Source organism: Gymnodraco acuticeps, unplaced genomic scaffold, assembly GCF_902827175.1.
Source record: "Gymnodraco acuticeps unplaced genomic scaffold, fGymAcu1.1, whole genome shotgun sequence".
Lineage (NCBI taxonomy): Eukaryota > Metazoa > Chordata > Actinopteri > Perciformes > Bathydraconidae > Gymnodraco > Gymnodraco acuticeps.
In genome coordinates this window covers 83,095-98,142 of record NW_022991982.1, presented here as the reverse complement: position 1 = coordinate 98,142, position 15,048 = coordinate 83,095, and the positions used below count along the sequence as shown (strand labels likewise).

The 15,048-nt window shown below is 40.1% G+C and overlaps 1 protein-coding gene across 2 annotated transcripts in view; it reads right to left on the bottom strand.

Annotated features, from left to right (window-relative positions):
• The window catches only part of igf2bp1 (insulin-like growth factor 2 mRNA binding protein 1), an 89,405-nt gene that overhangs the window by 6,472 nt on the left and 67,885 nt on the right, over positions 1-15,048 (bottom strand). For both annotated transcript variants that reach the window (XM_034201054.1, XM_034201056.1), the window contains exons 11-14: positions 14,911-15,027; positions 14,234-14,308; positions 1,325-1,456; positions 1,025-1,138 (exon numbers count right to left, since the gene is read on the bottom strand). In XM_034201054.1, coding sequence (XP_034056945.1) covers positions 1,025-1,138; positions 1,325-1,456; positions 14,234-14,308; positions 14,911-15,027 — 438 coding nt within the window. The remainder of the gene's footprint in view (positions 1-1,024; positions 1,139-1,324; positions 1,457-14,233; positions 14,309-14,910; positions 15,028-15,048) is intronic.

Sequence of the window (15,048 nt, the reverse complement as noted above, 5' to 3'; positions counted from 1 at the left end):
AATGAGCTGATGTGTCCTGAGGAGCAGGTGGAGACCAAACCAGGGCTCAAATCGGACATACCTGGGTTAAGATGTAATCGTTTTTTTCTTAGCAAGGTTCGTCACTGAGTGAAATGACCAGGAACTACCTTAGTGGCAGCAATGATAAGAAGTGTTCATAATTTCTCAATGATAGGTAAGGAGCTTCAATGCTTTGTTTGTAATCTCTTTTAGCATATCATACACTGGACCTTCCTTTACGAAAACGAAGGAGATAATGTCCCGTAATTCCTTTCAGCCGCAATATTTAAAGTGACACACCATTCTACCGTTAAAGGAATCAACCGACCCTTCTTTTTGACAAACGTGGATAATTTGAGTTACGGTGCTTAATAAGCATTTCCCATCTTATGCCATGACTTGCAAAGGTGCTTACATGTCACAAACCATTAACAATATAAACCAAAAGGAGAAATTCAACCTTTACTTTAATTGCTGAAACAAATATTAATTAAAGTTTCACTGTGTTTAATGAGTTGGGTGGTGTTTATCTTGTGTTTTAGTGGTGCCCTGCACACTTATAGATGTGAAGGCCTTACAAGGAATGCATATGCTGCACAGCATATGCATTCAAACATTTTCAAATAATCATACTAATTCGGAATCATGCCAATAAAACAGAGGGTGAGCAAATAATGACCAACTGTTGTCAAGTGTATAAGGTCTGCATGATAAGAACGCACAGTGAAGTATCTAGATGCAGTTGGATTCTTTTAGCAACATAGTTCTCATTTCCTAAATCCAGAGGAATTCTCCCTCACATCTTTCTTTAACCCAATAACATTTTTCAATGACATTTAGGAAAAGTTTCTAGGAAAAACATAGGACCTGATTTTTTACAATTCGACCGCAGCCCAGGATTTCTGTTTGATTGATTTGTCAATATTTCAAAAATCAACAGGGTTTTTATGTATGTGCTGGTAAGACGCGGTGATTATTTATTGGTTTGAATCTTTCACAGGATATGAGGTGTGATAAAGCTTACCTGGCTGGCATAGAAATGTCCGTTGATCTTGACGATGACCTGGTCGTTCTCATCAGGGGTCTGATCTCTGGGGACGACTACCTCCGCTGCTGTCAGGTTCTGTAGCTCGTTCACCTGCACACACACACACACACACACACACACACACACACACACACACACACACACACACACACACACACACACACACACACACACACACACACACACACACACACACACACACACACACACACAGGTTACTCTGAGAGGAAGAGCAGAGTGTAGAACACGGGTCAGAGAGCTGAATAAGACTCTTACCGTCTTGCCTCCCTTTCCAATGACCCGTCCTGCAGCAGCGGCAGCCATCTTGATATGAGTCTCCAGTTTGACCTCCTCCTTGGGCCCAAAGAAGTTCTCCTCCTTCAGTTTGCCATAGATCCTGCCCTGAGCCTGCAGGAGGGAGACCAACAGGTTAATCATACTTTTCACTTTTCGTTAGGATCCTCATTAGCACTGGCTATTTAAAACAAACATACAAAATAAAATAGTTTGTTTGGGTCCCTCACTTCTCATGCACTGATTCGCTAAGCTGAACAGCCAATCAGAATGATTTCTTTGGCTGACGGCCTTAGGCCTTATGCTTATCGGAATATCGAAAATCGGCTCGGTGTGTAAGGACCTTAAAGAGCAGAGCCGGGAGGCCAATAAGGAAGTGCCACAAACTGCAGTTTATCTATTGGCCGATAGGCGATGACTGCAGAAAGGATCCATTTCCATAGACCCCCATGTTCAAATGCCCAACTTTACAGCAGAAATAAACATGTTTCTGCCCCTGGATGCAATAAAAAATATTCGGAATATAGTTAGATTCCACCTTCATGATTGAATTGTTTTATAACGCGATCCTTTTATTTATATTAGGTCTTAACGTTTTTGCATAAATTAGGGCGTGGTCACTTTGATGGACAGGTACGTGCCTCACTGTCAGCTAACAGCAACTTGTCCACTCTGCTAGGCTACAACGTTAGCTAGTTGTAGTTATTGTACTTGATATATACAGTGGGGCAAAAAAGTATTTAGTCAGCCACCAATTGTGCAAGTTCTCCCACTTAAAAAGACGAGAGGCCTGTAATTTTCATCCTAGGTACACTTCAACTATGAGAGACAGAATGGGGGGAAAGAATCCAGGAAATCACATTGTAGGATTTTTAATGAATTAATTGGTAAATTCCTCGGTAAAATAAGTATTTGATCACCTACAAACAAACAAGATTTCTGGCTCTCACAGACCTGTAACTTCTTCTTTAAGAGCCTCCTCTGTCCTCCACTTGTTAACTGTATTAATGGCACCTGTTTGAACTCGTTATCAGTATAAAAGACACCTGTCCACAACCTTCACTATGGCCAAGACCAAAGAGCTGTCAAAGGACACCAGAAACAAAATTGTAGACCTGCACCAGGCTGGGAAGACTGAATCTGCAATAGGTAAGCAGCATGGTGTAAAGAAATCAACTGTAGGAGCAATTATTAGAAAATGGAAGACATACAAGACCACTGATAATCTCCCTCGATCTGGGGCTCCACGCAAGATCTCACCCCGTGGGGTCAAAATGATCACAAGAACGGTGAGCAAAAATCCCAGAACCACACGGGGGGACCTAGTCAATGACCTGCAGAGAGCTGGGACCAAAGTAACAAAGGCTACCATCAGTAACACACTACGCCGCCAGGGACTCAAATCCTGCAGTGCCAGACGTGTCCCCCTGCTTAAGCCAGTACATGTCCAGGCCCGTCTGAAGTTTGCTAGAGAGCATTTAGATGATCCAGAAGAGGATTGGGAGAATGTCATATGGTCAGATGAAACCAAAATAGAACTTTTTGGTTAAAAACTCAACTAGACGTGTTTGGAGGAGAAAGAATGCTGAGTTGCATCCAAAGAACACCATACCTACTGTGAAACATGGGGGTGGAAACATCATGCTTTGGGGCTGTTTTTCTGCAAAGGGACCAGGACGACTGATCCGTGTAAAGGAAAGAATGAATTGGGCCATGTATCGTGAGATTTTGAGTGACAACCTCCTTCCATCAGCAAGGGCATTGAAGATGAAACGTGGATGGGTCTTTCAGCATGACAATGATCCCAAACACACCGCCCGGGCAACGAAGGAGTGGCTTCGTAAGAAGCATTTCAAGGTCCTGGAGTGACCTAGCCAGTCTCCAGATCTCAACCCCATAGAAAATCTTTGGAGGGAGTTGAAAGTCCGTGTTGCCCAGCGACAGCCCCAAAACATCACTGCTCTAGAGGAGATCTGCATGGAGGAATGGGCCAAAATACCAGCAACAGTGTGTGAAAACCTTGTGAAGACTTACAGAAAACGTTTGACCTCTGTGTGATTTTCTGGATTTTTTATTTCTCATTTTGTCTCTCATAGTTGAAGTGTACCTAGGATGAAAATTACAGGCCTCTCTCATCTTTTTAAGTGGGGAGAACTTGCACAATTGGTGGCTGACTAAATACTTTTTTGCCCCACTGTATATATATACAGATGAAGCACTCCAGATCAGACTCAGGTGGGTGTGTCCCAGTCAAAAGCCCAGCGGATGCCAGCGGCTGGGGGTGTTGCCAAATTGCTAGAGGGCGTTGCCCAATTTCCCCATTTGTTCAATTACAGGATTTAACCATGAGATGGCGCTTCATTCACAAAATACACAAAGACAACTGTTTGCAATGTTTGCAGCTCTGCAGTTGTGTTTGCTGAATACTGTAGCATTTAATCACTTATGTGTTACTGTATGGTTTTCACAAGCTACTATAATGAAAAAACATCAATATTTTAGATCAAATAAAGTATATAGTTTGCTTTATGCAGTATATTTCTTGTAATATTGTTGGGGTGTTTTTACACAGTACAGTAGATTGAAGTAAATCAACTTATACATTAAGATAAGATAAGATGGACCTTTATTAATCCCGTGGGGAAATTCAGTAGTTCAAACAGCAACAGGGTGAGAGTGAAAAACAGGACAGCACAGATTCACACAGATTAATACAAATCAAAAATAAGATGAGCGATACAAATAATAATAATGAGAAACTATGAAATAAGAAATGAATAAAACTAAAATATAATTATCATATCATGTATTATAATGTATTGTATTATTAAGTAATATCATACATTAACCCCATTATAGCAGATGCCACATTGAATGGATGAACACATTTATGCATCAATAATTACAACAGAGTATTTCTAAATACAAGTTGTAAAAATACATATATGTATTTAATATTAACCCTTTGGAGTCAACCGTCACGCCGGCGTGATCAGATCACATGACCTGTGCCGCATAATAACAACAGTCCGGACAACATTGCCGTGTGTTTCTGTCGAAAGTACTGGCTTGAAACTATATCCCAGTCTTTGTTTCATGCAAAAAGACCCAGTAAACACGGCGATACGATGATATAAAGTTAATACATTTCAAAAGTATGAAAAATGGAAGCACATATTTTAATATCTTCGCCGTATTTGATCATTTTACGAAACGGAAAATACTGGAAACTGTAGATTCTGCTCAACTGGATGTATATGTGTATTTCTGTCGAAAGTACTGGCTTGAAACTATATGCCAGTCTTTGTTTCATGCAAAAAGACCCAATAAACAGACACAAATAAACACGGATATACGATGATATAAAGTTAATACAGATATATTTCAGAAGTATGAATAATGGAAGCACATATTTTAATATCTTCGCCGTATTTGATCATTTTACGAAACGGAAAATACTGGAAACTGTAGATTCTGCTCAACAGGATGTATTTACCAGGGAGGGGGTGAGGTAATCAGGTAAACGGAGTGATACGAAACGAGACGAAAAGACACGAAGAGGGACGGCGGGAACCGAAGAGAGACGGCGGGAAATGAGAGAGACGAAGATATACGAAGACAGGCGGCGGGAGACGAAGAGAGACGGCGGCAGACTGGATTGAAGCAAAGTGACAGACAAACATTGAGAATTTAGATATAGTTAGATAGATTTAGAGTTTTGAAGATTCAACTATGATGAAGAGAACTCTGAACGTGAGTCAAGCTTTAAGCTTGTTTTTTGACATGGAGGAGGAGGAACCTGTGATGTTGCCCTCTGTGTCGTATTGACAGAAACCGCTTTGAAGCGTGGCACAGATAAAGACAGAAAAAACTGATTCTTGTACATAATGTGTATATATATATTTGTATTATATTTATAATAACACTTTTGCCTTATCAGAATGAAATCCCATGCTACCTCAATCAAACTTTCACATTATCATAGTGACATCCCATGTATATATTTCCAGCTTTTAAATGGTTTCGTTGTGTATGTTTGTGTTACATATGAAAAATAATATCATTTTCAAAATCTGTTTTTACGTTTTTTTTGTGATTTTGGGTCCAAAATGTTCATATAGTAGAAGATCACTGCTCTAAACAAAGTCAAAAATCCTACATCCAAACGAAATAAATATAATTAATTATGATGAATACGTACGATGAATACGTACGATACGATGTATCGTACGTACGATGAACACATACATACATTTTCACTCTCACACACATATATTCTCCTTTTACATACATACATGTTCACTCTCACACACATATATATACTCACACATTCATACATTTTGCTCTCATATTATCATATTTCAATGCACACATTCATATATTGTCACTCACACATTCATGCATTTTGTTCTCATATTCATATAATGTAATGCTCATATTTATACATTTTGCTCTCATGCGAAATGTACTAAAACAAAGTATGTAATGGTAGTGGTCAGCTGTTAAACACAAAAGTGTATCTTAAGGGCTGTAAATATAATAAGCCTGTTGTCAATTTTAGACACAGGCTTATTATATTTACAGCCCTTAATAACATTCATTTTCTGGACTCAATGTGTGTCTTGGCCGTTTTCTTTGTTCCAAGCAAACGAGTGCTTTTTGTTTTGAAATCACTTCCGCGAGTTTCGCGGGCCTCCCCCCTCGCTCCACTGACCAGTAGACCATTTAGTAAGGTAACAAGCAAAAGGGCAAAAACGCCTCTCAGACGCTCTTCCGTTTACTTTTTTAATGAAGAAAAACAAATGGTCCGTAGATACACGGACTCATATAGCCTATGTATGTATACTGTAAGGAGAATGTATGTGCGTGAGATGACCAGTATGAATTACGGCATATAAATATGCAAACACAAACCTACAGACTGGGGGATGGGAGATCACAGGAGTGGGGGGGGGGGGGGGGGGGAGAGCTGTGGAATGTGACCCTTGGGAGAATTCCTCCACACATTCCGATGGCCAATTCGTTTTAAACAAAGAGTTCGCAACACAGGACAGCATAGGCAACATGGGGGGTGGGGGCTGGTGATCGGTCTGGTCAATGTTTGTAAACACAATCCCCAGGATGTGTCCTAATCAGGAGCCGGGTAAATGAGAGACTGAGGAGCCCCAGAAAAACAGATCCCGAAATAGCTCGTCCTGGTTTCCGCAGCAGATAGGCCTACAGTATGGTGTCTGTTATGTCAGTTATTTTAAATAAAACGTTGAAAACTGAACTTGAAAATGGTTTCCTCTTTTTATTTTATTTATCATTTTCGGGACGGGGAGACGTGTGTGATTAAAAATTAATTTGCAGAAATGTAAAGTGATCTAACTAAGTTCTATTCATATTCTTGACGGGAAGAGCAGTGTAAATGGGTGGCCATATGCATTTGAAAAGCAATATAAATCACACAGTTATTATACAATAGGCTATAAAAGCACCATCGATAACCATTACCTTTCTCCAATTCAAACTTTGGACGGGAAAAAAGGAAGGTGTACATGGTTGGGCTATACTAGGCCCAGGGGCGGCGGGTGCTGTAGGCTATGAAGGCTAAGCCTTCCCAAATATTTGTGTAACTGCATCCTGGTAAAATAAAAATATAATGTCTTTGACATTAGCGCTGCTATGCAGCCACCTGTGCCCTGTACCACGAAGCCAGTTCAACAGACCCTGATATGCTTGAGTTATCTTAACTAACCCTAACAAACGCGATCTCGCTAAACGGTCCTACAGCGCTGGTTATCAACTCGGTAAATCAAGCCAGGGTTTCTCTCTCCAGCTGAGAACGCGTTCACGTGAAAGGGGCGGGGTTAGCTACATTTGACCAATCACAAACAGGGACAAGTGTACTGACAGCGCAACATCATACTTCATTAATGAAAAGTAAACTAATATTAGACAAATATGAACTTTAAACATCCATGATGACTTAAACATATAATCCAGGATACAAGCCACATAGTTGCACCTGCAAGGAGAATACAGAACAACTCGTTAAAAAATAAACTACCGAGTGTTTGAAAGCGTACAACAGTTTTATGATACTGCCCCATCTAAAACACGAGGGGATCTGACTTTATTACATTTGAGTTGAGTGTTTCGTCAACTTAATGTGTTGCTTAAAATAATATGTCTGCATACAGTATATGTGACAATGTAACTAAGTGTTGCACGGCCAGATACGGCTCGAGAAGCTGACTCAGATAAGGAAATATTGTGATATCGATGTGAGATCGATGATCTGATTGATGATGTGATGTCAGTGTGATATGAATGATAAGTGCGACACGTCGGCGTCTTCTCTGCATACGGCAGTTTAAACTGCATTTCCTTTTTCCTGTAATATGACTTGATAGATTTAAACTCCGCACACTGAGCTCTGATCGGTCAGCAGGTGGTGCTTTCACTGAGTTGATCTCTTTTCTATAGACGCCGGAGGCGGGCAGCGTAAGATGAAAAAAAAAGTTATTTAGCCTTCCCAAACCTGAGCCTCACGTGCCTCCTATGTGTAGGCCTACTGTATACATACAAAGGCCATTCAAGCTAGAGTTATTCTGGAAATGTTCACATCAGGCACCTTCAAGTTAAACAATACTAAACAATTAACACAGTAGGCCTAAATTATGTGGATTAAACCACATTTATTCGTTAAAAATAAACGAAATATGATTTAGTTTGAATGATTAAATGTCATTAGGCACCTTCAAGTTAAACAATCAGGTGCACACTTTAATGTGCCGCCACCTCCGGACTCGGCTTGACTCGGTTTAAAGAATGCACAAATGTGTTTAATCGTTTATGTCAGATATGTACTAAGTAGCCTAAATACATTTGTTCCTGCTCAAGATTAGATTCAACTGTATTGTTATTGCACATATTGCAGGTACTGAGACAACGAAATGCAGTTTAGCTTCTAACCAGGGGTGCAACAAGCAGCGAAAAGTAATGTGCACAATACTACAGTAAACAATTAACACAGTAAATTATGTGGATTAAACCACATTTATTTCGTTAAAAATAAACGAAATATGATTTTGTTTGAATGATTAAATGTAGGGTGAATTGCCCTAATGTGGGACATTTTTGCATTTCAGACTTCGGGAATATATTGCGATATGAAGCCGATACAATAAATCAAAATCCAGTAGGCTACCATTCCGAAATCCCCAGTAATATTAGACACTAATAATACAGTAAACTATTAACACTGTACATATTATTGTTTGCCCGTGGGATTAGGATGATCGGTAGTGAGACCCGTGCTGCATTTTCCTCCGGTCGGATGTGATATAAAAACAAAGCGATTATTTTTGTTGTTGTAAACTCACGTGGATTACATTTAGTGCATTAATTTCAACTCGCGAACATATGATAGCCTACATTAAATGATCGTGAGGATGATGATTGAAAATCGTTTGTTTGAGCCTGGATGCATTTCCTGATCTAAAAACATAGCGTAGGTTTTGTACTTACGCCAACGTGAATTAAACATTATTTTGTTAAATAAAAACATGGAGATGTTTAGTAAGTGATTACATGTCTCTTATTTAGCACAGAATATGATCCTATCCGTGACATATGGATCTTAACAAATATCCGCGATATCAGATACCTGTAGATCAGCTGTTTATTTCACATGAGTTCCAGTGTGGCAGCTTTTTAATCACGGCTCCCCTTGGTGGATCCATGATCCATTGCAGCTGGTTTCATTATAATTAAATGTATTTATCAAGGGGGCGTTTCAAGTCCTGCGGGGGGGGTTTTCCTTTTCAGCAGGGAACCACCCAGTGCCGATCACGGACCCGCACGGGTAGGCGTCTGAAATGGAGCGCTACATCTGTATATATATATACAGTGGGGCAAAAAAGTAAAATAAATAAATAAGTAAATAAATAAAAAACGAAATAAATAAATAAACTAAACTGTATATATATATATATACAGTTTAGTTTATGATTCAGCCTTGGGTAAGACTTTTATAGTCTATGGCTATGACGCCCATAATGCTAAACGGGAGCAAATGTTAAAAGGGGACCCAATTATCCCAGTGGTGGAGTGAAGGAGTCCGGCGTTATAACTGGAGATCAAGGAATGTAGTGAAAGGACTTGGTTCGCCTGCAGCCCGCTGTAGTATTAGCTAAAGAAATGATGTTGAACAAGGCTTATTAAGCAGAACATCGCCACAATTGTTCTGCTATGTATCGGTAGCCTACTTATTTTTATTTTATTAACGTGTGAATGACAAGCATTAGGAATAACAAAAAATAGCTAATTCTCTTGCAGATTGTCTTGTTTGATTATGAATGTAACGTGTATATAGTGGAACTACACTGTTTTATCAAAATCAAAGTGCCACGCAGTGACTTGGTGTGCATGTATTTCAGCAGGAAATGTGCAATGTAGATGACATTTACCAGCACAGACTATATAGAAATATTTGTAAAAGTTGTTCATGCGTTATTAAGTGAATATGGCATTAAAACACCTATGCTTTTTGACTGTCACATTTTTACATTTCAGCATTGCATCACTAATTTAAGTTCTATGTTTTGCTTGTTAAGCAGTCTGTAACCCTACACACCTAACATATAACTTTTCATGTATTTTTGTATATAGGTTTCCTTTAGCTTAGCTTCTTAGCCTGAGCTAGTTCTGGAACTTCCAGCTCGGTGGCAGCAGGTCCCGCCTCGGCTCCGCCTCTTTGCCCTTATTTGGATCAGGCTGGAGCAGGCGGGAGTTGAACTCTGACGTCACTGTCGAGCCGTTAGTGGCCGACTCCGCCTACTAAGGGCTTCACGGCAACTCTGCAGAATCCTATGGGTGACGTCACGGACACTACGTCCATTTATATATACAGTCTATGGTTCACACCGGAATAAGTCCCTGAGGGAAGATTATGCAATTGAAGCCGCTGACGTCACTTCTTCTTCTGCATTGGGTTTACTGGCAGGCCGCAAACAACTTCACGGCGTATATTGCCCCCGGCCGGAAGTCCCCGGAGTTGGGGACTAGCTCCAGTAGAAGCCTTCCGAGTAAATCACCAGAACGCCGACACCTCTCTTAGACAAAAAATAAAGATGAATAACTAAAATAAAACTCCAAACATCTTTAATTGTGTTATTTTTTTGTAAAGCTCTTTTAGTTTTAAACCTGATGTTTATAAGCCTCTTATAGTTTTTGAAACAGTCTGTAAATATACACAACTTTATAATAAAATGCACACATTTACTTTTTTCTAGACTAAACACAGGTATGATCTTAAGTTAAAACATATGAGGTTATCATGAGGTTGTTAACATCGCAGTTTATCAGTGGATGTTTGCTGGAACTACTTGTAAACAGCGTGTTTCCTGACGGACACACACAGCGTTGAGACCGGTCAGGTAGAGACCGGTCTCAAGTCAGCACCGATTGCAGACTCCCTGTTTGATGGCTTGATAGCCCACTCCCCCTCCACACCACTCCACACTCGTTGGTTTGGAACAGCACTTAATGTGGCCGACCCTCCGCGCGATCGCGCAAACGGAGGGGTAGTGTGTAGGGGTAAGGTGTAGGGGTAGGGTGTAGGGGGCGGTTTGGGATTGGGCCTCAGTCTCTCTCCGTTGGTGCGCTGGGCTAATGCTAATAATCAGGGCCGTTTCTTCCAATAGGCGGACTATGCAGATGCAGAGGGCCCCCGCGGCCACTAGGGGGCCCCTAAGCTGAAAGTAATTTTTTGTATTCATCCAAAAAACAAAAAAAGTATAATTCATACACACAAAGATGAACAAAATTAGTAGAAGCGGGAGGGCTGAAGCATAGCTTATGGAAAGTAGCCCTCCCGTGCATCATCCTAATACAACATCGGCATTATTGCGTCAAAAACGTATAGAAATGAAGGAGTACAAACAAATAAAGAAAACGGGAGAAAAAATTAAATAAAAGTTAGGGCAGGAAAACAATAAATGCATATATATATATATCTACGAAAACTAGATATAGGGTCATTTTCTGCACATGTCAATAGCAGTTTCAACTATCTTTTTTTGGAAATGAAAATACTATATATAAATATATACATATGTACACATGTACTTGGCACATCAACAATATTAATAATAGTAATATATGCATATAATAATATATGCATAATTGCATATAAACATTGTGAAAACTTATTTTCAAGTGACTTTTTTTACATTCATATGTTGGAACTGCTTTTGAATGTTATTAGGCATTTTCTTATGGAAAATGTTGTGCATAACCAGTACTGTTTTAAGCTGTACTATGTCAAGACATTTTAATAGATTGAGTTTTTTTTTAAATATGGGAGTTGTGTGTTCATATTTACCAACACCACAGACTATTCGTAATACTTTTTTTTGGGATGTTATTATTTTTTGTAGATTTGTTGAGTACGTGTTTCCCCATATTTCGGAGCAGTAGTAAAGGTAAGGGAGAAATAGACTGTTATAAAGAGTATTTTTTCTTCAAGAATGTTCTTAGTATGATACAAAATACCTCATTTATAATTTATATAGTGCTTCCAATTGAGTTTTTCGTCAACAAGCAGTCCTAAAAATGTACATGCACCAACCTTTTCTATCTCGGTATTGCAAATCCGTATAATGCAGTCATTTCTACTCTCAGACTTTGTATTGAATAACATGTAATTTGTTTTGGCCACATCAAGGGATCATTTATTAACTGCAAACCAGTTACATAGTATTTCTAATTCTGCATTCACAATTTTAACAAGATCGCCAAGATTATGATGGGAGCAGAGAATTCAAAGTTCAAGTTTAACCTCAATATATTTGGGGAGAATTAAAATGAGCTGTCTTTATTTGTAGACAGCCAAGCCCCCTCCTGTGTTCAGTGAAGCATTATATGCTTACAAATCCAATGTAGGATATAAACACGACTAAACTGCAATGATAGCAAAGCTGTGGCTTGGGTGTTTGGGGTAATAAAGTCCAAATCATCGTTGGGCTGTCAGCCAATGAGTGACGTCTGAGGAAGATGATACATGTAAATTAAACATTGTTGAGAAAATGCTGCATCTCTTGCATTTATTGACATAGAGGAGCCTTATTGTTTAACTTTTTAATATAATTTTTTGTAATTTTCAATTGCTTGGTTTTCGTGAAATTAGCCTGTTTTCCTATTAAAGTGTAACAGATTGATGCATCTCCACAGATCATCTTAAAGGCTTCGGAATCCCCCCCATTGTAGTTAAAAAAAACAGAATGCAGCGGCTCGTCTGGTCTTCAACCTTCCTAAATTCTCCCACACCACTCCGCTCCTCCGCTCCCTTCACTGGCTTCCGGTAACTGCTAGAATCCACTTCAAGACACTGGTACTTGCTTACCATGCTGCGAATGGATCTGGCCCTTCGTACATCCAGGACATGGTTAAACCGTACACCCCAGCGCGTGCACTACGCTCTGCATCAGCCAAACGACTCGCTGCACCCTCGCTGCGAGGGGGACCCAAGTTCCCATCAGCAAAAACACGTGGGTTTGCTATCCTGGCTCCAAGATGGTGGAATGAGCTCCCCATTGACATCAGGACAGCAGATAGCTTGCACATCTTCCGGCGCAAACTGAAAACTCATCTCTTTCGACTCCACTTCGAGCGATAGATTTATTAACAAAGCACTTATATACTAATAAAGGACTGGCTTATCTAAAGCCAGTTGAGTAGCACTTGAAATGTTTGGCTCTATGAAACCTGATGAACTTATATGATTCTGTTTTCTTCAAGGTTGTGTCTTCCTGGTCGAATGTACTTATTGTAAGTCGCTTTGGATAAAAGCGTCAGCTAAATGCAATGTAATGTAATGTAATGTAAAAACTAGGGCCCCCAAAAAGCTAGAAACGGCCCTGCTAATAATGCTAATGCCAGCAAATACAATGGCAGCTTCACAAAACCTTTCAGAGTTTTACAGGGCGTGGTTTGCAATTCGCCCAGCCAATCAGAAATTTGAACTTTTTTCTCACCAGGAAAGTACCTGCGCAAGATCCCAGGAACTATCGGAACTAAAAGGGAAAAGTACGGGGAAAAGTACTCCGGTGTGAAAGCGCCTCTTGTTTCATTTTGTTTCTTATAGTACCCTCACACCAGATGCGATGCGATTTTCGGGCAATTACATGTTAAGTCAATGAAAAGGCGCGGATAAACGCACATTTGTTTGTAGGACTTTCAACGAAGGTACAAAGCAGCAATAGTTGTAATATCTCCCATAATTAAGTGCAGAAAGAAATGTGTTAACAACATCAACGGCGTCTAATATTTGCATCGCGTCCGATGTGAATGCACCATTACACTCATTGTTTATAGCATAAATACAGTTAGCCACAATTACATTTGTTTCTTCAATGAAAGTTGACATTTTCAGCTTGATATTAGTAGTGTTTCATGTTGACATGCATTATGTTCAGCTTCAATGTAGCTGGCCGGCTCTGTTGTGATTGTTCAACTGCCTAAAGATGTCCCGCTCTTTAGCCTATCACATACAATGCGTGACAGCGCTAGCCAATATAAGCACAAGTGTGACATAGTGATGTCACTGTGTTCCGGAAGTAAACAAAGGACTCCAATAAAGGGGTTTCAGGCAGGGGGGGGGGGATGTTTTAGGAAGAGAAACTCCCTCTGGAAGGAACACAGGGATTTTAGCCTTTGCAGACCATTTACTTGCACAAAAACCTATAACACACTACAGGAAAATGAAAACCCCAAAAATCACAACAGCGTCAATTTAAACAAACACCTGAACCCCTTGAACAATGGATTCTAACTGACCATAGATCTGTGCATGACAGGTTTCTGTAACATATTTGAATGGGGTTGAGTATTAATCAGCTTTACCTTAAACTGAGCCTCTGGGGGTCCGGTCACTATCACCATCCTCATTTTAGAGTCGGGAGCCTCAGCCGGGGCGATCTGTAGGAGAGGAGGAACACTGTCATTAAGGGAGGAACACTTATGGACTGTTTCACAAGTACTAGTTTCACATCTAATGAAAGACTTTCACATATTTTATATTAATAGAACTGACAAACTATGGCTACTTAACACCACATTCAGTTTAATAAAAACGCCATTCATAATAGGAACATTTATATTTGTAATTGAAGATGTCTGATAGATGATGTGAAGTAAAAAGTATAACTCTTGGCTATGTCTCAGGGGTGAAATTGGGGTATATTAAGCAGAGGGTCTGTGTCTGATCCTCAGCGCCACTGAGACTTCAACATGTTGAAGTGTCCCTGGGAAAGATACTGAACCCCAAACTGCTCCTGTGAAATGGCTATGAAATGTCTAGAAGTGTATGCGAGTCCCTTCTGATAAAAGCTTCAGCCAAATGTAATGTAGTGACTAAAAAAAAAATACTCAAGTAATGACCAAGTACCCAACTTTCTACTTTAATACAGTACTAGAGTATAACGTAGAGTATACTTAGTTAGAGTCCACCACTGTCCGTAAGAGGGCTGTTTAGTTACAGTCCCTGCACACATGTGGCAGGGGGGGCTCTCTTCACCCACCTTGATGGAGGCTCCAGCGAAGCGGCTCAGCTGTTTGATATGCTGTCCTTTCTTCCCGATGATGGCTCCCACTGCCTGGGCTGGGATGTACACATGGACCGTCTCCTGCTCTGGAGCCTGGTCACACAGAGCACACTT